Genomic DNA, 21,938 nt, shown 5'->3' on the forward strand with positions numbered 1-21,938 from the left:
GGATAGACCTGGGGGAGAAACACAGAGAGGGATAGACCTGGGGGAGAGATACAGAGAGGGATAGACCTGGAGGATAGATACAGAGAGGGATAGACCTGGGGGATAGTTACAGAGAGCGATAGACCTGGGGGAGAGACACAGAGAGGGATAGACCTGGGGGAGAGATACAGAGAGGGATAGACCTGGGGGAGAGATACAGAGAGGGATCAACCTGGGGGAGAGATACAGAGAGAGATAGACCTGGGGGAGAGACACAGAGAGGGATCGACCTGGGGGATAGATACAGAGAGGGATAGACCTGGGGGAGAGACACAGAGAGGGATAGACCTGGGGGACAGATACAGAGAAGGATAGACCTGGGGGAGAGATACAGAGAGGGATCGACCTGGGGAGAGACACAGAGAGGGATAGACCTGGGGGAGAGACACAGAGAGAGATAGACCTGGGGGAGAGATACAGAGAGGGATAGACCTGGGGGAGAGATACAGGGAGGGATAGACCTGGGGGAGAGACACAGAGAGAGATAGACCTGGGGGAGAGATACAGAGAGGGATAGACCTGGGAGAGACATACAGAGAGGGATAGACCTGGGGGAGAGACACAGAGAGGGATAGACCTGGGGGAGAGACACAGAGAGGGATAGACCTGGGAGAGACATACAGAGAGGGATCGACCTGGGGGAGAGACACAAGAGAGAGAAAGACCTGGGGGAGAGATACAGAGAGGGATAGACCTGGGGGAGTGATACAGAGAGGGATCGACCTGGGGGAGAGACACAGAGAGAGAAAGACCTGGGGGAGAGATACAGAGAGGGATAGACCTGGGGGAGAGACACAGAGAGGGATAGACCTGGGGGAGAGATACAGAGAGGGATAGACCTGGGGGAGACATACAGAGAGGGATAGACCTGTGGGAGAGAAGCAGAGAGGGATCGACCTGGGAGAGAGACACAGAGAGAGAAAGATCTGGGGGAGAGATACAGAGAGGGATCGACCTGGGGGAGAGACACAGAGAGGCATGGAGCTGGGGAACAGATACAGAAAGAGATGGAGAAGGGGAGAGTTTATTCCCCTCCATAGATGCTGCCTGACCTGCTGATTTCCTCCAGCATTTTGTGTATGTTGCTCCGAATTTCCAGCACCTGCAGAATCTCTTTGTGTCCTCATCCCACACAGTTGCATGCTAGTGCCCCCCTCTGCTGGTGCTGAGCTGGTACTGCTGGAGCCTCTGGGACAAACCCAGGAGAAGGATTTTCCTCTCCGCCTTGTAGACTGGATTACTGCTGGTTTTCCTGGGAAAGACAGCTTTGGGTGGTGAGGAGAGTCTGTACCCAGAATCTGCTGAGAATACAAGGATGAGGGACAGAGTTTCATAGCACGGACGCTCTGACTTGTCAGTGCTGTCCTCAGCTAATCCCATTTCCCTGCATTTGGCCTGTACCCATCCAAACTTTGCATATCCACGCACATGTCCAAATGTCTTTTAAACATTGTTATTGTACCTAACTCTACTACTACTTCTAGCAGCTTGTTCCACAGACCCAACACTTACTGCATGAAAAACTTGCCCCTCAGGTCCCCTTTAAATTGCTCCCGTCTTACCTTAAACCTCTCTACTGAGTTTTAGATGCCTGTATCCTGGGGCAAATGGACGGTAACCCTGCACCTTAGTAACACACAGAAAATGCTGGTGGAGAATCTATGGAAAGCAGTAAAGAAACAGGCGGAGACCCTTCATCAGGACTACCCAGCTTATTGTGATTTTATAGACCCCTAGAAGGTTACTTTTTAGCCTCCTTTCTTCAGAGAAAACAGTCGCAGTCTATCTGATCTCTCCTGATAATTTAATCCCGTCTGTCTTGGAAACATCCTTATGATCCCTTTCTTGCACTCTCTTGAGCTTAATCATAATCTTTGATACCGTGCAGTGAACTGAACTGCACACAGTTTTCCAGGTACCGCCCTTCAAAGCAGTGTCCAGCTCAGTTCGGATCACCACCATTGCATTAAAGCATATAACTTTCTCACAGGGCTTGACAGAGTGCATGCAGGAGTCACTACAGAGAAAAATGACAAAGCTGGTGCCAAAACTTGAGGTCCTGTGTTATTGAGCAGGTTAAGACTTTATTCCCTGGAGTGCAAGAGCATGAGGGGAGATTTGATAAAGGTATACAAAATTAGGAGGGGTGTAGATAGGGTGAATGTAGCAGGCTTTTTCTAACTGAGGTTAGGTGTTTAAGGTGAAAGCTGAAATATTTAATGAGAATCTGAGGGGGAAGCTCTTCACTCAGAGGATAGTTAGAGTGTGGGACGAGCTGTTAGCGTAAGTGGTGGAGGTGGGTTCAACTAGAACATATAACATAGAATAGTACAGCACAGTACAGGCCCTTCGGCCCACAATGTTGTGCCGACCCTCAAACCCTGCCTCCCATATAAGCCCCCACCTTAGATTCCTCCATATACCTGTCTAGTAGTCTCTTAAACTTCACTAGTGTATCTGCCTCCACCACTGACTCAGGCAGTGCATTCCACGCACCAACCACTCTCTGAGTAAAAAACCTTCCTCTAATATCCCCCTTGAACTTCCCACCCCTTACCTTAAAGCCACGCCCTCTTGTATTGAGCAGTGGTGCCCTGGGGAAGAGGCGCTGGCTATCCACTCTATCTATTCCTCTTATTATCTTGTACACCTCTATCATGTCTCCTCTCATCCTCCTCCTCTCCAAAGTGTAAAGCCCTAGCTCCCGTAATCTCTGATCATAATGCATACTTTCTAAACCAGGCAGCATCCTGGTAAATCTCCTCTGTACCCTTTCCAATGCTTCCACATCCTTCCTATAATGAGGTGACCAGAACGGGACACAGTACTCCAAGTGAGGCCTAACCAGAGTTTTATAGAGCTGCATCATTACATCGCGACTCTTAAACTCTATCCCTCGACTTATGAAAGCTAACACCCCATAAGCTTTCTTAACTACCCTATCCACCTGTGAGGCAACCTTCAGGGATCTGTGGACATGTACCCCGAGATCCCTCTGCTCCTCCACACTACCAAGTATCCTGCCATTTACTTTGTACTCTGCCTTGGAGTTTGTCCTTCCAAAGTGTACCACCTCACACTTCTCCGGGTTGAACTCCATCTGCCCCTTCTCAGCCCACTTCTGCATCCTATCAATGTCTCTCTGCAATCTTTGACAATCCTCTACACTATCTACAACACCACCAACCTTTGTGTCGTCTGCAAACTTGCCAACCCACCCTTCTACCCCCACATCCAGGTCGTTAATAAAAATCACGAATCTGAATGTACTCCCTCCACCACGACCCTCTGCCTTCTGCAGGCAAGCCAATTCTGAATCCACCTGGCCAAACTTCCCTGGATCCCATGCCTTCTGACTTTCTGAATAAGCCTACCGTGTGGAACTGCCACATTTAAGATCAGTTTGGATAAGTATGTTCATGGGAGGCTGTGGTCCAGATGGGAATAGCATGGACTAGATGGGTCGAATAGCCTGTTTCTGTGCGGTAGAGTTTTGCGACTCTATGTGGTTCAGACAGGCAAAAGAGGGAGAGGAAAAGGTGGGGAATGGTTTTACAAATGCTGAGGATTTACAAGCCCAGGGAATTCTGTGTAAGCCCAAGTTAAAGGGCAGGACTGGTATGACGGGGCTCATGGCCTCTTGCTTCTATGTCTAGCATTCTCCTCTCTACTCCTGCCCACACAGACGGGCTTGTCGCGTTCAAGGGCTTCCTGCACACCGAATTCAGCGAGGAGAACCTCGACTTCTGGCAGGCCTGCGAGGACTACAGGAACACCAAGTCCTCGGGCAAACTTGCCTCCAAGGCCAGGAAGATCTTCACCGAGTTCATCACCACCCACGCTCCCCGAGAGGTAAGGGCAGGGGGCAGGAAACATGGCAGCTGTGCCAACTAGGTTAGGCTCCACATTGGCCAGGCTGCTGAGAGGGAATGAGGGTCATCATGGGGACTACCATCAGATACACCCTCATTTCCTCTGACTCTGCCTCAGCACAGTCATCTTTCAGGGAGTTCAGGGAGGCACCAAAATCACAATCAGAATCAGGTTTAATACCACTGGCATATCGACCAGTTAGTCTGACATCAGTGGTGGGGAAGATGCTGGAATCAATTATAAAAGATGAAATAGCGGCATATTTGGATAGCAGTGGCAGGATAAGTCCGAGTCAGCATGGATTTACGAAGGGAGAACCGTGCTTGACTAATCTTCTGGAATTTTTTGAGGATGTAACTATGAAACTGGACATGAGAAAGCCAGTGGATGTAGTGTACCTGGACTTTCAGAAAGCCTTTGATAGGGTCCTACATAGGAGGTTAGTGTGCAAAATTAGAGCAAATGGTATTGGGGGTAGGGTACTGACATGGATAGAGAATTGGTTGGCAGACAGGAAACAAAGAGTAGGGATTAATTGGTCCTTTTCAGAATGGCAGGCAGTGACTAGTGGGGTACCGCAAGGCTCGGTGCTGGGACCACAGCTATTTACAATATACATTAATGAGGCTCCTGTACCTCATCCCTGATAGAAGCCTTGTGCAGAGGGCATGTCCTGGGTGATGGGAGACCCTCACTGATGGACACCACCTCCTGAAGGTGCCCTCAAAGCTGGGGAGGCTAGTGTCCATGATGGAGCTGGCTGAGTTTACAACTTTCCGATCCTGTGCAGGGGCCCCTCTAGACCAGACAGTGAGGCAGAGAGTTAGAATGCTCTGCACGGTACGACTGTAGAAATCTGCTGGAGTCTTTTCTGACAAGCCAAATATCCTCAAACTCCTAATGAAATATAGCCGCTGTAGTGCCTTACAAAAATTACATTGATGAAGGGCATTGAGCTGATCTGGAAGTGGAGCATCACAGCCATTCACGATGCTCAGTGGGATTAAAACCACGGCTAAATCATGGTTTCCGGGAGAGCCCAGAAGCTTTGTCCATGGTGGAGACTTTCAGGAGGAAGTTGGGGTCAGAGAGGTTGGAGCAACTTTGCGAGCCAGGGAACTGACAGCATGGTCCCCAATGGTGGACTGGTGAATTCACACACAGTCAGATGGATAACTTGTATAGAATAATCCCTCACTCCCCTCCATTTTCCCTCACATCCCTCCCCTTTCCCTTACTCCCCTCCCTTATTCCTCACTGCCATTACTATTCCCTCTCTCCCCTCCCATATTCCATATTCCTGTCCAAATTACTTCACTCTCTTCTGCTTTCCTTCACTCTCCTCCCCTCCCCTTTCCCACACTCCCCTCCCCTTTCTAATACTCCTCACTCCTGTCTACTTTCCCTCACTCCTGTCCACTTTCTGTCACTCCTGTGCCCTTTCCCTCACTTCCTTGCCATTTCCTTCACTCCCCTCCCCTCCTTTATTCCTCATTCCCATCTCCTTCCTCTCTCTCCTGCCCCCTTCCCCTTTCTCCTGCCCACCTTCCCCTCACTCCCGCCCCATTCCGCTCACTTCTGCCCCCTTCCCCTCACTCCCGCCCCCTTCCCCTCACTCCTGTCCCCTTCCGCTCACTCCCGCCCCCTTCCCCTCTCTCCCGCCCCCTTCCGCTCACTCCCGTCCCCTTCTCCTCTCTCCCGCCCCCTTCCCCTTCCTCCCGCCCCCTTCCCCTCTCTCCCACCCCCTTCCCCTCTCTCCCGCCCCCTTCCCCTCTCTCCCGCCCCCTTCCCCTCTCTCCCGCCCCCTTCCCCTCTCTCCCGCCCCCTTCTCCTCACTCCCGTCCCCTTCCCCTCACTCCCGCCCCCTTCCCCTCACTCCCGCCCCCTTCCCCTCTCTCCCGCCCCCTTCCCCTCTCTCCCGCCCCCTTCCCCTCTCTCCCGCCCCCTTCCCCTCTCTCCCGCCCCCTTCGCCTCACTCCCGCCCCCTTCGCCTCACTCCCGTCCCCTTCGCCTCACTCCCGCCCCCTTCCCCTCACTCCCGTCCCCCTTCCCCTCACTCCCGCCCCCTTCCCCTCTCTCCCGCCCCCTTCCCCTCTCTCCCGCCCCCTTCCCCTCACTCCCGCCCCCTTCCCCTCACTCCCGTCCCCTTCCCCTCACTCCCGCCCCCTTCCCCTCACTCCCGTCCCCCTTCCCCTCACTCCCGTCCCCCTTCCCCTCTCTCCCGCCCCCTTCCCCTCACTCCCGTCCCCCTTCCCCTCACTCCCGCCCCCTTCCCCTCAATCCTGTCCCCTTCCCCTCTCTCCCACCCCCTTCCCCTCACTCCTGCCCCTTCCCCTCTCTCCCGTCCCCTTCCCCTCTCTCCCGCCCCCTTCCCCTCACTCCCGTCCCCTTCCCCTCACTCCCGTCCCCTTCCCCTCACTCCCGCCCCCTTCCCCTCTCTCCCGCCCCCTTCCCCTCTCTCCCGCCCCCTTCCCCTCACTCCCGCCCCCTTCCCCTCACTCCCGTCCCCTTCCCCTCACTCCCGTCCCCCTTCCCCTCACTCCCGTCCCCCTTCCCCTCTCTCCCACCCCCTTCCCCTCTCTGCCGCCCCCTTCACCTCACTCCCGCCCCCTTCCCCTCTCTCCCGTCCCCTTCCCCTCACTCCCGCCCCTTCCCCTCTCTCCCGTTCCCCTTCTCCTCTCTCCTGTCCCCTTCCGCTCTCTCCCTCCCCGTTCCCTCTCTCCTGCCCCCTTCTGCTCACTCCCGCCCCCTTCCCCTCTCTCTCGTTCCCCTTCCCCTCACTCCTGCCCCCTTCCCCTCTCTCCCACCCCCTTTCCATCACTCCCTTCCCCTTTCCCACAATTCCCTCCTCTTTTGCTCACGGCTCCCTCTCGCCCCCTTCTACTCTCTCCTGCCCCTTCCCCTCTCTCCCACCCCTTCACTCCTGTTCCCCTTCCCCTCATTCCCATCCCCCTTCCCCTTATTCTCGTCCCCCTTCCGCTCACTCCCAGCCCCATTTTCTCATTCCCTCACTCATGTCCACATTGCCTCTCTACCTTCCGCTTTCCCTTGCTTCTGACTCATTTGCACTTTTTATCCCTCTCCCTCCAATGGCTTCCCTATCCCTCCAGTCTTTCCCATTCTCCAGTCTCTCTGCTCCTATCCTCTTTCTATCAGCCTCTTCCTTCTTCTTGGCTTACTACCTCTCCATCCACTTCCTTCCTTATGCCTCTCCTCCTCCTGCCTTATTTTTGTGCTTCCTTTCTCCCTCTGTTCCCCCTCTCTCTGACCACCCCCTCCCCAGCCACTGACAGTATGTGAGGGGATGGCTGTTGAGGGGGGAGGGAAGCCGAGGCTCGCTGTCTGACCGAACTGATGGCATTCCCTGTCTAACTCTCCCCCCGTCCCAGGTCAACCTGGACTCCTCCACACGGGACGCCACCTCCATCAGCGTCCTGAGCCCCAGCCGCTCGACCTTCGACCTGGCCCAGAAGCGGATCTTCAGCTTGATGGAGGCCGACTCCTACCCTCGCTTCCTGCGCTCCGAGCTGTACCAGAGGCTGGCCAATCCCAGGCAGCTCAACGGCCTGGCGTAGGCAGAGTCAGCGGGGGGTTGGGGGAGTGGGGTCATGGCCGGCCGGGACTGGAGACCCCAGCTCCCGCCCTCAGCTTGAGCTTCGTTTATTTATTGAGCACGTACATCGAAACGTACAGTAAAATGCACCGTTTGCATTAACAACTGACACAGTTAAGGATGTGCAGGGGGCAGCCCGCAAGTGTCGCCGTACAGTCTGGTGTCAATGTAGCATGTCCCACAACGTTCTACAGACCAACACAGGCAACAACAACAGCAGCAGCAATGGCAGCAAAACAAGCCCCTTCCTTCCCTCTCACCCACTCACACACACACACACACACACAACCCTCCAACCCCAAGGCGGGCCGCTCCGGGCCTCCCCCCAGTCCCTTGACTCTCAAACCCCCAGACAAGAGGCCTGCCGTCTCTGGTCTTTGAACTTTGGACTTCGAGCTCAGTGCTCACTGAACCTCAGGACTCGCCAGTTGTGGGACTTTGATCTCCGAAGTCACGTGGACCTCTGACTCCAGGACTCACCCACCTTGGGGATCACTGTCTTCATTCTCAATTCCTGCCAGTGTCGCTGACAATCTGACCTAGACCTTCATCAATGGCTCCTTCCCCCAACTCTTCCTTTACTACCCCCCGACCTCTAATTTGCCCCCCCATCCCTGTCCCTAAACCCTAACCTGACCCCAAACTCCCCACTAGGTTTCCAAAACCTTCCCTATGAAGCTAAAAATCAATGTCTGAGGCACAACATTGACGGACTACTTCCAGATCCTGTATGGAACATACCCCGATCCCACTACTCACCCACCATGACCACCCTCCGATTTGCTGGAGCATCTTCATCCCCTCACATGACGATCTAGGATCCGGGATTTCTGACGGTGGAAGGGAGAGCAGAGGGAACGCAATGCCTCACTGGGCTGAAGTGTGACTTGCTTATTGCAGGGTGGATGGCTTAGTGGACAGGGAGGGAGATGGCGGGTGTTTGCTTCCCTCTCCGGTTCTCTGTAAACCGAGGTGACAAATGAGGCCAATGTGGAATCCCAGAAGGGGTGGGAGTAGGCAGGCAGTTTGGTGGTCTGTCCTTAGACCACGCATGTTGTTGAGTTCCCTATGCCTGGACTGGAGACTCTCTGAGCTGCAAATACTACTGGTTGATTGCCTCAGACATGATGGGCTGAAGGGCCTGTTTTTCTTCTATATGACTCTCATCACCATCCTGAGATGTTCCTCCTCCAAGCCTGCAACCAAGAATTCCGGGGGTCTCTCTGTGAACGCTCCTATCTTTCAAGAGTGCTTCCCGAGGCTTTCCCCCTCTCTCTCTTGTTCCTTGCCCAGACACCATCTTCTTAAGGCAGACCTGGGAGAATATTCTGGAGAGTGTAAGTATTAACAAGATGGAGGTGTTTTATGTCTCAGAAAGAATAAAAAGAGGATAAATTCTCAATGTCTGGTAGAGATCCAACCCCGAAGAGACACCCCAGATCCATTCCTGGGAGGGCATTGAACACAGAACACGACAGCACAGTATGGCAATTAGAGATTGGTCGGTATGATATTGTGGGCATCACTGGGTCATATTTGGGAGCTTAACATCGAAGGATATACCTTGTATCGAAGGGACAGGCAGGAAGGCTTGGGCGGTGGTGTGGTTCTTGTTGGTAAGAGATGGAATTACATCTTTAGAAAGAGGTGACACCGAGTCAGAGACTGTTGAATCTTTCTGGGTGGAGTTAAGAAATTGCAAGTCTAAAAAACCATCATGGGAATCAAATATAGAGCTCCAAATAGTAGCCAAGATGTGGGAGGTTGCAAAGGGAGCTGGAAAGGGGATGTAATAAAGGTAATGAAACAGTTGTAATGGGGGAATTCAATATGCAAGGGGATTGGGAAAATCAGGTTGGGGTCGGATCACAAGAAGGAATTTGCTGAATGCCTCCAAGATGGCTTTTTAGAGCAGCTTGTGCTTGAGCCTACACGAAGAAAGGATTTCTTAGTTTGGCTGCTGTGTAGTAACCCAGGGAGCTTAATGTAAACGAGCCCTTGGGAGGCAATGATCGTAATTTGATTGAATTCATGCTGCAATTTGAGAGGGAAAAGCATAACTCACATGCATCTGTATCGCATTGGAATAAAGGGAATTACAGAGGCATGAGAGAGGAGCTTGCCCAAGTGGATTGGAGGAGGATACTGGCTGGGTTTAACAACAGAGCAGAGATGGCTGAAATTTTTGGGAATAGTTCACAAGGCACAGGATAGATATGTCCCACAGAGGAAGAAATTCTCAAATGGCAGGAGTAGGCAACTGTGACTGACAAAGGAAGTTAAGGACTACATAAAAGCCAAAGGGAGTTGGAAGTTGGATAATTGGGGAGCTTTTAAAATCCAACAAAAGACAACTAAAGAAATGGTAAGAAGGGAAAATAATAAATATGAGGACTGACTAGCTAATAATATAAAGCAGGATTACCAAAAGTTTTCTTTTAAGTTATACAATGAGTAAAAGGAAGGTGAGAGTTGATATTGGACCACTGGAAAATAATGTTGGTGAGTTAGTAATGGGGAATGAAGAAATGGCAGATGAACGTAATGGGCATTTTGCATCTGCCTTCACTGTGGAAGACACTAGCAGTGTGCCAGAGGTCTGAGTGTCAGGGAGCAGGAGTGAGTACCATTACTTTTACAAAGGTAAAAGTGCTGGGCAGACTCAAAGATCTTAAGGTGAATAAGTCACCTGAACCAGGTAGACTACATCCCAGAGTCCTGAGAGAGGTTGCTGAAGAGATAACGGATGCGTTGTTCATGATCTTTCAAGAATCACTTGATTCTAGCATGGTCCTGGAGGACAAGAAGATTGCAAATGTCGCTCCACCCTTTAAGGAGGGAGGAAGGCAAAATCAAGGAAATTATAGGCCAATTGGCCTAATCTCAGTGAGTTGGGAAAGTGTTGGAGTCTATTACTAAGGATAAGATTTCAGGGTACTTTGAGGCTAATGATAAAATAAGTCAAAGTCAGACTGGTTTCTGTGAAGAGAAATCTTGCCTCACAAATCTGTTAGATCTTGTCGAAGAAGTAACAAGCAGAGTGGACAAAGGAGAGGCAGGGGATGTCATTTATTTGGATTTTTAAAAGGCATTTTATAAGGTGCCACACATGAGGCTGCTTAACAAGATAAAATTCTATGGCATTACAGGAAAGATACTGGCATGGATAGAAGAATATCTGACAGGCAGGAGGCACGAGTGAGAATAAAAAGGGCCTTTTCTGATTGGCTGCTGGTGACTAGTGATGTTCCTCAGGTATTGGGACTGCTGCTTTTCACATTGTTTATCAATGATTCATATGTTGGAATTGTTGGCTTTGTGGCAAAATTTGCAGATGATGCGAAGGTACGTGGAGGGGTAGGTAGTGTTGAGGAAACAATGTGATTGCAGCAGAACTTAGACAAATTGGAAGAATGGGCAAAAAGCGACAGATGGAAAGCAGGGTTGGGAAAGGTATGATAATGGATTTTGGTAAAAGGAACAATAGTGCAGACTATTATCTAAATGGGGAGAAGGTTCAAACATCAGAGGTGGAGAGGGACTTAGGAATCCTCATGCAAGACTCCCAGAAGGTTAATTTACAGGTTGAGTCTGTGGTAAAGAAAGCAAATGCAATGTTGTCATTTATTTCAAGGGGAATAGAATATAAAAACAAGGAGATAATGCTGAGCCTTTATAAGACATTAGGCAGGCCACACTTCGAGTATTATCAACAGTTTTGGGCCTCATATCTCAGAAAAGAGAGAGCCCAAAGGAGGTTCATGAGGATGATTCCGGGGAAGGAAGGGTTAACATATTAGGATCGTTTGGCAGCTTTGGGACTGAACTCAACGGAATTTAGAAGAAGGCGGGGGGATCTCGTTGAAACCTACCGAATGTTGAAAGCACCAGATCGGGTTGACGTGGAGAGGATGTTTCTTATGGTGGCGGTATCCAGAACTGGAGGGCACAGCCTCAAGAATTGTGGGGCGACCCTTTAGAACAGAGGTAAGGAGAATTTTTTTTTAGCCAGAGATAATGAATCTGTGGGATTCTCTGCCACAGACTGTGGTGGAGGCCGAGTCCATGCATATATTTAAGGCGGAAGTTGATTGTTTCCTGATCAGTCAGAGCACCAAAGGATATGGCAAAAAGGTAGGTATATGGGTTGGAATGGGATCTGGGATCAGCCATAATGGAATGGCAGAACAGACTTGATGGGCTGAATGGCCTGATTGTGCTCCCTTGTCTAATGGACTTCTGGTCTTATGGAACCTTTAGCCTTCTCCAAGATCAATCTAAGCTTCCATCCCACATAGCCCTCCATTTTTCTTTCATCCATGAGTCTTCTTAATCCCTCTAATGTATCTGCTTCTACCACAATCCCTGGCAGCGAGTTCTGGGCACCTATCACTCACTGCCTTTGAAAATATGACATCTGATGTCCCCCTATACTTTCTTTCAAACACCTTAAAATAATGCCCCTTTGGTTTGCCCATTTCCACCCTGGGAAAATGTCTCTGGCTGTCCACTCAATTTATGCCTCTTATCATCTTGTACATCTCTACCAAGTCACCTCTTACCCTCCTTCACCCCAAAGGGGAAGCTCACTCAACCTTTCCTCCTAAGACATGCTCTCTAATCTAGGTAGCATCCTGGTAAACCTCCCATGCATCCCGGAGATTGCTGGGGCCCTACTGGATCTTCCTTCACCACAGGCGAGATATCAGGAGAATGGAGCTGATAGTCCCAACTTTGGGTCCATGCACCCCATATTTAATGGTATTGGTCATGGCATTAACAAAGTTGTGAAACTCTGCCTTAGAAACCATCCCAGAGGGATAATGACATGAACTGCTGGCCAGCGTGCTTTACACAAGCCGTAGGGAATTGACTGGAGATGGTAAGAGTGTTCCCTAAAAATGTGCATTTTACAGTGATATAAACTGGAAAAACAGGGTAACACACTGGCCACATTAGTAACACAAGAGGTTCTGCAGATACTGGAAATCCAGAGCACCACACACAAAATGCTAGAGGAACTCAGCAGGTCAGGCAGCATCCATGGAAATGAATAATCAGTTGATGTTTGGGACTGAGACCCTTCTTCAGGACTAGAAAGGAAGGGGGAAGGTGCCAAAATAAGAAGATTGGAGGTGGGGAAGGAGTACAGGCTACACGGTGACAGGTGGGAAGGTGGACGAGGGAGGGTGATGAAGTGAGAAGCTGGGGGGTGATAGGAGGAAAGGGTAAAGGGATAGAAAAGAAGGAATCTGATAGGAGAGGTTAGAAACGGAAGGATGAATGGCACAAGGCAGAGATGATAGGCAAGTGAAGAGACCAGTTAAGAATGGGTCCAGAGGGGGAATTGAACAAGAGGGAAGCAAACGAGGTGACATCTATGGAGAGGAATAAACATCGATGATTTGGGCTAAGACCTTTCATTAGGACTTCTTAGTGACTATCAGTATGGCTGTCTGACTAGACATTCCACCCCATGCACTTGACAGAATGCTTTTGATGGGGTAACAAGATCGATAACGGTTAGGATGGGAGACATTGACAATATGGACTTTACTAAGACACCCACAGGATTAGTGTTGATGGGCACATGGAATCCAAGTGGATCCAGGGGCTAGTGTTTCTCACAGAGAGTGCTTAACAGCTGCAACTCACTGGCGGAGGAGGTAGTGGAACTAGATACAATTGCTATGTTTAAGAGGCAATAGACATTACCTAAATGATTGATCCCATAATGTGGACAATGGGATTAGTGTGGATGGGCAAAGAGGTCAGCTGGAATGCGATGGGCTGAAGGGTCACTCTCGTAGCTGTGTGACTTGATGGCTACCCTTCCCCTCCCACAATACCCCTTCAGGCTTCCTGCATCTAACCCCCATGAAACCACCGTCTTCTCGGTACTGTTCCTCACCCCACCTCCAGCAGATTCCCTCGCTCTGTCCTATCAACTCTAACGACTGACAGTTTGCCTGCATTGGCCTCACACTGGACCAGTCACTGCAATCAGGTTCAAGTTCAGGTTTAATTGTCATTCAACCATACCTGAATACCCATGAATACAGCCAAACGAAACAGTTTTCCTCCAGGGCCAAGGTACACACTGTCATACACAGCACAAGACACGTATAAATAGTAAGTAAACACACAGTCACACAAAACATATAAATAGTCCAAGTCCCTGAGTGACACATCCTGTAAACTGATTATGCATGGGTATCATCGGCAAGGCAAGTAGTTCTCAGCAGTGTGAAGATGTACAAATACATGCAATCCAGCTTGTCCTTCCACTGAGCATACACCGGAGGGCAGCGCTGATGGGATTGGTTGGCCCCTAGAGGCAGTTGGGTCCAAAGATGCCACCATCTTACCAGGCATCACGGCATCCTGGACTCCCTCCTGAACAATGAGTGAACCACTCCACCCCCAGTCTACCTCTCCCAACACCCCATCCAGTATTCACTTAACAGATGGGACCCAAGAGTCTCGTGTTGGCATGGGAGGCGGTGTGGGGTGGGGGGAGGTGTGTGAGGAACAGAACTGATGAGGGTAGAGGGAGCTGAGCCCGGCATAATGTGAGTTCTGGGAGCAGATGTTGTCTGCTACCATGTACAAAAAAACAAAGGACTAAGTAAATGGATGGAGACAGCCCGACAGTGCAGAGGCTGGCCTCCACAGTCAGGCATCGACTGAGACACCAAAGCATCTCTCGGCTACCGACGGCTCTTATTGGAAGACGCCACTAGGAGCTGGTGCAGACTCTTCCCCCCCACCCCCACCCCAACCATGCTGCAGAACTAGTTTAAGGTTCCATCCTTAAAATATACTCTTTTGAAAGGTTAACTCCACTTGGCTCTGGGTCTGAACTTGCTGGAATTTAGAAGAATGAAGACACATCTCATTGAAACCAATCAAATATTGAAAGGTCCAGACAGAGTGGATGTGGAGAGAATACTTCCTATAGCGGGTGAGTCTAGGACCAAAGGACACAACCTCAGAATAGAGGGATGTCCATTTAGAATGGAGATGAGGAGGAATATCTTTGGCCCGAGGGTGGTGAATCTATGGAATTTATTGCCACAGACGGGCTCTTGGAGGCCATGTTATTGATATTGCGCTTAGGCTTCATAAACCACTGGGGAGGCCACACCTTGAGTGTTGTGAACAGCTTTGGGCTCCTCATCTTAGAAAAGACGTGCTGGCTTTGGAGAGGGTCCAGAAGAGGTTCACAAGGATGATTCCAGGAACGAAAGGGTTATCACACGAGGAACGTTTGATGGCTCTGGCTCTGTACTCGCTGTAATTTAGAAGGATGAGGGGGCATCTCATTGAAACCTTTTGAATGTTAAAAGGCCTAGACAGAGTAGATGTGGAAAGGGTGTTTCCCATGGTGAGAGAGTCTAGGACAAGAGGGCACAGCCTCAGGATAGAGGGGCATCCATTTAAATCAGAGATGCGGAGAAATTTCTTTAGCCAGAGGGTGGTGGAATTTATAACCACAGGCAGCTGTGGAGGCCAGGTTGTTGGTGTATTTAAGGCGGAGACTGATAAGTTCTTGATTGGACATGGCATCAAAGGTTATGAGGGGAAGGCTGGGGAGTGGGGCTAAGGAGGAGAGAAAAGGATCAGTCGTGATTGAATGGCCGAGCAGACTCGATGAGCCAGATGGAATACTCCTGCTCCTATTTCTTATGGCCATATGGTCTATATTTGAAGCAGAGGTTGATAGGTTTTTGATTAGCAATGATGTCATTGCTAATCCTGGGAGAAGGCGGGAGAATGGGGTTGAGAGGGATAATAACTATGGCGGATTGGTGAACCAACCCGATGGGCTGAATGGTATTATTGTAATCTATTGTATGTCTTATGGTTTTGTCTACATCAAAACATACAGTGAAATACATGGTTTACTTGAACAACCAACACAGTCTGAGGATGTATAGGGGTTACCTGTAAACGTCCCACTCTTATGGTACCAAAATAGCATGCCCACAACCTACTAATCCTAACACAGATGTCTTTGGTACGTGGGGCGATACCAGAGCACCCAGAGGAAAACCACGTGGTCATGGAGAAAACGTACAAACAAACCTACAGACAACACTGAGCCCTAAAGCCCAGTAAAGTGTTACGTTAAATGCTACGCCTCCATGCCTCCCCCTCCCCGCTTTCCTATCAGCTCCTATCATATACTCCCAGCCACTTCCACAGTGGATGGTCGGGGCCAATACACTGCCGCCTGTTGGAGCACTTTGGGAGGAAGCTGGAGCAGCCGGGGTCAATCCAGGCAGTCACAAGGAGAACGTGCAGACTCCACGCATATAGGAGGTTGGGATCGAACTCAGGGTGCTGGGGCTGTGACGCAGCATCACTACCAGCTGCCACTGTCAGGTGGGGGTTCTGCGTCTGTTCAAGAGCAGGATGGTTCATGTGGGTGGCAGTAAACGGTGAACACCCAGACACCGCAGACCCTGTCAATTCCCTGCGTGCTCCCGACTGCAGTTCACACAAGTGGGAACATCTCTGTTTCCACATTCCATGAAATCGTCCCGGAAGCTAATTAAATCATATAAGATCATAAGACACAGGAGCAGAATTAGGCCATTCGGCCCATCAATGCCATTCCACCCTTCTATTATGGCTGATTTGTCCTTAAGAAGGGTCTCAGCCCAAAACATCGGTTCTTTATTCCTCTCCATAGAAGCTGCCCATCTTGATGAGTTCCTCCAGCATTTTGTGTGTGTTTCTCTGGACTTCCAGCATCTGCCGAGTCTCTTCTGTTTATGGTTGATCTATTTTCTCTTTCAATCCCATTCTCCTGCCTTTTCGCTTTGACCCTGGATGCCCTTATTAATCAAGAGTCTTTCAACCTCCGTTTTAAATATACCCAATGAATTGGCTCCCAGAGCCACCCTGTGGCGATGAATTCCACAGATTCACCACATCCTGGAGATGTTTTGGTCATGATGGCAAGGCCAGCATTTGGAAGCAAAGTGACTGGAGATGCTCTAATCTGGAGCAACAAGCAAGCTGCTGGGTCGAGCTGAAGGAAATGGACAGTCACCCCTTCAATTTCATCTGGATCCACTGAGGCCAGCCGCCATTTTGTTTGCAAGCCTGCATTTATAGCCCATGCCTGCCTGAGAAGTTAGGGAGTGGATTGAGATGAAGGTAGTGATCTGCCTTCCTGAACCACTGCCGTCCTTGTGGGGCAGGTGCACAGACTGTCCTGTTGGGGAGTGATTACAGGACTTCAGAATCAGAATAAATCCAGTATACTATATACTATATATCTACGAAAAAACTTACTTGCAGCAACACCACAGGCACAGATATACCGTGTTCACAAGAAAATTGTTAAATAAGTGTAAATTATAAGACCGTAAGACACAGGAGCAGGGTTAGGCCACTCAGTCGATTGAGGACTGCTCTGCTATTCGATCATGTTGATTTATTCTTCCCTCTGAGCCCGATTCTCCCGCCTTCTCCCTGAAACCTTTTGACACCCTGACTAACCAAAAACATCCCACTGCTTTAAATATACTCAATGACTTGGCCTCCACAGCTGGCTGTGGCAATGAAACCTGCAGATTCACCACCTTCTGTCTAAATAAATTCCTTCTTATTTCTGTTCTAAATGAACTTCCCTCTATTCTAAGGCTGTGCCTCTGGTCCTAGACTCACCCACTATAGTAATATCCTCTCCACATCCACTCTGTTTAGGCCCTTCAGTATTTGATAGGTTTCAATCAGATTCTCCCCTCATCCTTCTAAACTCCAGCAGGTACAAGCCCAGAAGCAACAAACACTCCTCATACGTTAACCCTTTCACTCCCAGGATCATTCTTGTGAACCTCCTCTGGATCCTTTCCAATGCCAGCACATCTTTTCTTGGAGTAAATTCCCAGAATTGCTCACAGTACTCCAAATGTGGTCTGACCAATGTCTAACAAAGCATCAACATTATATCCTTGTAACACACATCAAAGTTGCTGGTGAACGCAGCAGGCCAGGCAGCATTTCTAGGAAGAGGTACAGTCAACGTTTCAGGCCAAGACCCTTCGTCAGGACTAACTGAAGGAAGAGTACTAAGCACATCTTTCCCTCTCCGCCTTCCACAGGGATTGGTCCCTCCGCGACTCCCTTGTCCACACGTCCCTCCCCACAGATCTCCCACCTGGCACTTATCCCTGTAAGCACAAGTGCTGCACCTGACCCTACACCTCCTCTCTTGCCACCATTCAGGGCCCCAAACAGTACTTCCAAGTGAGACAACACTTCACTTGTGAGTCTGTTGGGGTCATCTATTGCATCCGGTGCTCCCAGTGCGGCCTCCTCTACATCGGTGAAACCCGACGCAGATTGGGGGACCGCTTCGTCGAGCACCTCCACTCCATCCGCCACAACAGACAGGATCTCCCAGTAGCCACCCACTTCAACTCTGCTTCCCACTCTCATTCAGATATGTCCATACATGGCCTCCTCTACTGCCATGATGAGACTAAACTCAGGTTGGAGGAGCAACACCTCATACACCATCTAGGTAGTCTCCAGCCCCTTGGTATGAACATAGAATTCTCCAACTTCCAGTAATTCCCTCCCCCTCCCTTCCTCTATCCCTATGTCACTCTGCCCCCTCCCCCAGCTGCCTATCACCTCCCCCATGGTTCTGCCTCCTTCTACTACTACCCATTGTGTTTTCCCCTATTGCTCCTTCACCTTTCCTGCCTATCTCCTCCCTGCTTCCCCTCCTCCACCCCTTTATCTTTCCCCTTACTGGTTTTCCATCTGGAACCTACCAGCCTTCTCCTTCTCACCCTCCCCCCCACCTTCTTTATAGGGCCTCTGCCCCTTCCCTCTACAGTCTTGACGAAGGGTTCCGGCCCGAAATGTCGACTCATGGTTTCCATGGATGCTGCCCAACCTGCTGAGTTCCTCCAGCGTGTTGTGAGTGTTGCTTTGTCTCCAGCATCTGCAGCTTATTTTGTGTGAAGGAACAGTTAGTAAGAGATTGGTAGTAAGAGAGAGTTAGTAACATTATATCCTTGATCTTATATTCCAGTCCTGTCAAAATGAATGCTAACGTTGCATTTGCCTTCTTTAACGCTGGCTGAACCTGCAAGTTAAGTTCAAAAATCAGAGGTACAAGGGGACTTGGGAATCCTGCACAAGGATTCCAAAGTACCTTTGCACCTTGGATTTTTGAATTTTCTCCCAATTTAGAAAATAGTGCACGCTTTTATTCCTCCTACCAAAGTGCATGACCATACGCTTCCCGACACTGTATTCCATTTGCCGCTTCTGTGCGCATTCTAGGTATGGGCCATCCAGGGATGAAGGGGTTAACCTATGAGGAGAGATTAAGTCGCCTGGGACTACACCCTCTGGAGTTCAGAAGACTGAGAGGGGACCTTATAGAGACATACAAAATTTTGAAAGGGATAAATCAGATAGAAGTAAGAAAGTTGTTTCCATTGGTAGGTGAGACGAGAACTATGGGACATTGCCTCAAGGTTCAGGGGAGAAGACTTAGGATGGAGATGAGGAGAAACTGCTTTTCACAGAGAGTGGTGCATCTGTGGAATTCTCTGCCCAGGGAGACAGTTGAGGCTTCCTCACTAAATATATTTAAGAATCAGTAAATATATCCCCAGATGCTTCAAAACCTCCACAATCATCCCTTTACAAAGAAATCAGTTGTAGCCTGTCTGAATGATTACTGTCCTGTTGCCCTGACCCCCATAGTGATGAAATGTTTTGAATGGCTTGTCAAGCCTCATATCACAGCCAGCCTCCCCTCATCACTGGTTCCTCTACAGTTTGCTTATCGTCCAAATCGCTCTACGGAGGACCCAATATCCATCACACTGCACACAGTTCTCTCTCACTTGGACAACAAAGACACTTATGCCAGAATCCTGTACAATAATTTCAGTTCAGCGTTCAATACCATCATCTCGCAGAGACTAGTGGAGAAACTGTCGCTGCTTGGCCTTCCCACTCCCATGTGTCATTGGATTCTGGATTTCTTGACAGAGAGACCACAGTCAGTCCGTGTTGGCAGGAACATCTCTGACTCCATCACACTGAACACTGGATCCCCACAAGGCTGTGGGCTTAGCCCATTGCTGTTTACATTGCTAACCAGATTCAAGGAGAACCTAATCATTAAATTTGCTGATGATACCACAGCGGTGGGGCTCATCAGCAAAAATGATGAAACAATGTACAGGGAGGAGGTCAAACACCTAGAGAGCTAGTGCAGTGATAACAACTTGATGCTTAATGTCACCAAAACCAAGGAGATGATTGTCGATTTCAGACGGTCTCAGCCTGAGCACACACCCCTCAGCATCAGCGGCTCCACAATGGAGAGAGTGGAAAACATCAAGTTCCTTGGGGTGCAGATCTCGGACAATCTCACCTGGTCCAGGAACACCACTGGGATTGTGAAACGGGCCCAGCAGAGATTGCACTTTCTGAGGAAGCTTAAACAAGCATCACTCCCCATTAACATCTTAACTACATTCTACAGAGGCATGGTTGAGAGTGTGCTGACCTTTTGCATTACAACCTGGTACTCCAGCTACAGTGCTGTCGACAAAAAAGCCTTGCAGAGGGTGGTTAGGGGAGCAGAGAGGTTATTGGGGTCTCCCTACCTTCTGTCCAAGACCTCTTTCAGAGTCGATGCCTCCAGGAGACACGGTACATCATTAGAGACCCCTCACACCCTCTCCATGAACTGTTTGTTCTTCTGCCATCAGGCAAACATTACAGCAGCATCAAAACTAAAACCACAAGGCTACTAAACAGCTTCCTCCCACAGGCAGTCAGACTGCTAAATAGCTGCTCCACCTGACTCTGCTTTGGACACTTTTAACATGCACTGGACACTTATAACTTGATTTTAACTGACATGTGGCTATTGTGTTTTACTATTTATTGTTATGTTTATTATTTAGTGTTGCGTTTGTTATGTTATGATTGCACTGCCCCTGAGAAACGCTGTCTCATTCTGCCCTGCAGAGCTGATGTATGGTTAGAATGACAATAAAGTTTTTTGAATTGAAAAAAAATTGGATTGAAACAGTTAGATAGATTTTTATATATTAAGGGAATTAAGGGTTATGGGGAAAAGGCAGGTAGACGGAGCTGAGTTTACGGACAGATCAGCCATGATCTTATTGAATGGCAGGGCAGGCTCGATGAGCCGGATGGCCTACTCCTGCTCCTATTTCTTATGTTCTTATATAATACCGTGGGTTCTTAACTTGTTAAGCACCCTCATATATGGCACCTTGTCAAAGGCCTTCTGAAAATCCAAGTAAACAATATCCACTGACTCTTCTTTGTCTATCCTGTCTGTTATTTCCTCAAAGAATTCCAGCGGTTTTATCAGGCAAGATTTCCCCTTTAGAAAACCATGCTGACTTTAGCCTAATTTATCATGTACCTCCAAATACCCTGAAACCACACCCTTGGTAATGGAATCCAACATTCCCAGCAACTGAAGTCAGGCTAATTGGCCTATGATTTCCTTTCTTTTGCCTCCCTCCCTTCTTAAAGAGTGGAGTGACGTTTGCAATTTTCCAGTCCTCGGGAACCATTCCAAAACCTGAAAGATCATTACTAATGCCTCCACAATCTCTTCAGCTACATCTTTCAGAACCCTGGGGTGTAGACCACTGCTCCAGGTGACTTATCTATATTCAGACTTCATACACAAGAATTGCAAGGAAGAACAAAAAATAACTAAATGCCAAACAATGAGCAAAGTACACTTCAGGCAGGCTGTACACGGTAGGCCAATGTGGACTTCCTTTCCTGGTGAAGGGTCTCAGCCCGAAACAGTGACTGTTCATCCCTCTCCATAGATGCTGCCTGACCTGTTTGGTCCCTTTAGCATTTTGTGTGCGTTACTCTGAATTTCCAACATTTGCAGAATTGCTTGTGTTTAAAACAAAGTGCATGGCGGAGCAGACAGAGGAAGAGGTCTTCCTAACCCACACGTCTCCCTCCATGGCTGGCAATGGCCATTTGGGTCAATCGACCTGTTTCTGTACTGCATGAGGAACAGCCCCTCGACAACATAAACATGGTCGCGGATCCCATCCAGGAATAGAAGACGGCCTGGGAACCTGTGATCCCGTTTAAAAGTCCAGTGCACCCAGCTGCTCTGTCCCTTCCACTGAAGGGTTAACAGCAGCTGGGCAGGCTATGGTTGCTATGGAGACTGCAAGGCCCAATCTAAGAATGTAAGAATGCACCTAGGGCTGGGGTGGGCCATAATCCCTGCTTTTTCCACTCTGGCATTCGCCCATCCCCACTCCCTCACCTCACTCTTTGTTGTAGCTGCCTTGGGCCGTTCCGCCGCAGGGTGGGGAGCGGGGTGTGGTGAATGGTTGCACTCACATGA

At 49.5% G+C, this 21,938-nt stretch overlaps 1 protein-coding gene across 5 annotated transcripts in view; it reads left to right on the forward strand.

Annotated features, from left to right (window-relative positions):
• The window catches only part of LOC140198269 (regulator of G-protein signaling 3-like), a 138,850-nt gene extending 126,174 nt beyond the window's left edge, over positions 1 to 12,676 (forward strand). For 4 of the 5 annotated variants that reach the window (XM_072259327.1, XM_072259324.1, XM_072259325.1 and 1 more), the window contains 2 exons: positions 3,725 to 3,891; positions 7,302 to 12,676. In XM_072259327.1, coding sequence (XP_072115428.1) covers positions 3,725 to 3,891; positions 7,302 to 7,487 — 353 coding nt within the window. In that variant the 3' untranslated portion in view covers positions 7,488 to 12,676. The remainder of the gene's footprint in view (positions 1 to 3,724; positions 3,892 to 7,301) is intronic. The other variant, XM_072259323.1, reaches the window with a different exon arrangement.
• Positions 12,677 to 21,938: the final 9,262 nt, after the last annotated feature.

This window comes from Mobula birostris, chromosome 5 (genome assembly GCF_030028105.1).
Source record: "Mobula birostris isolate sMobBir1 chromosome 5, sMobBir1.hap1, whole genome shotgun sequence".
NCBI classification, from domain to species: Eukaryota; Metazoa; Chordata; class Chondrichthyes; order Myliobatiformes; family Myliobatidae; genus Mobula; species Mobula birostris.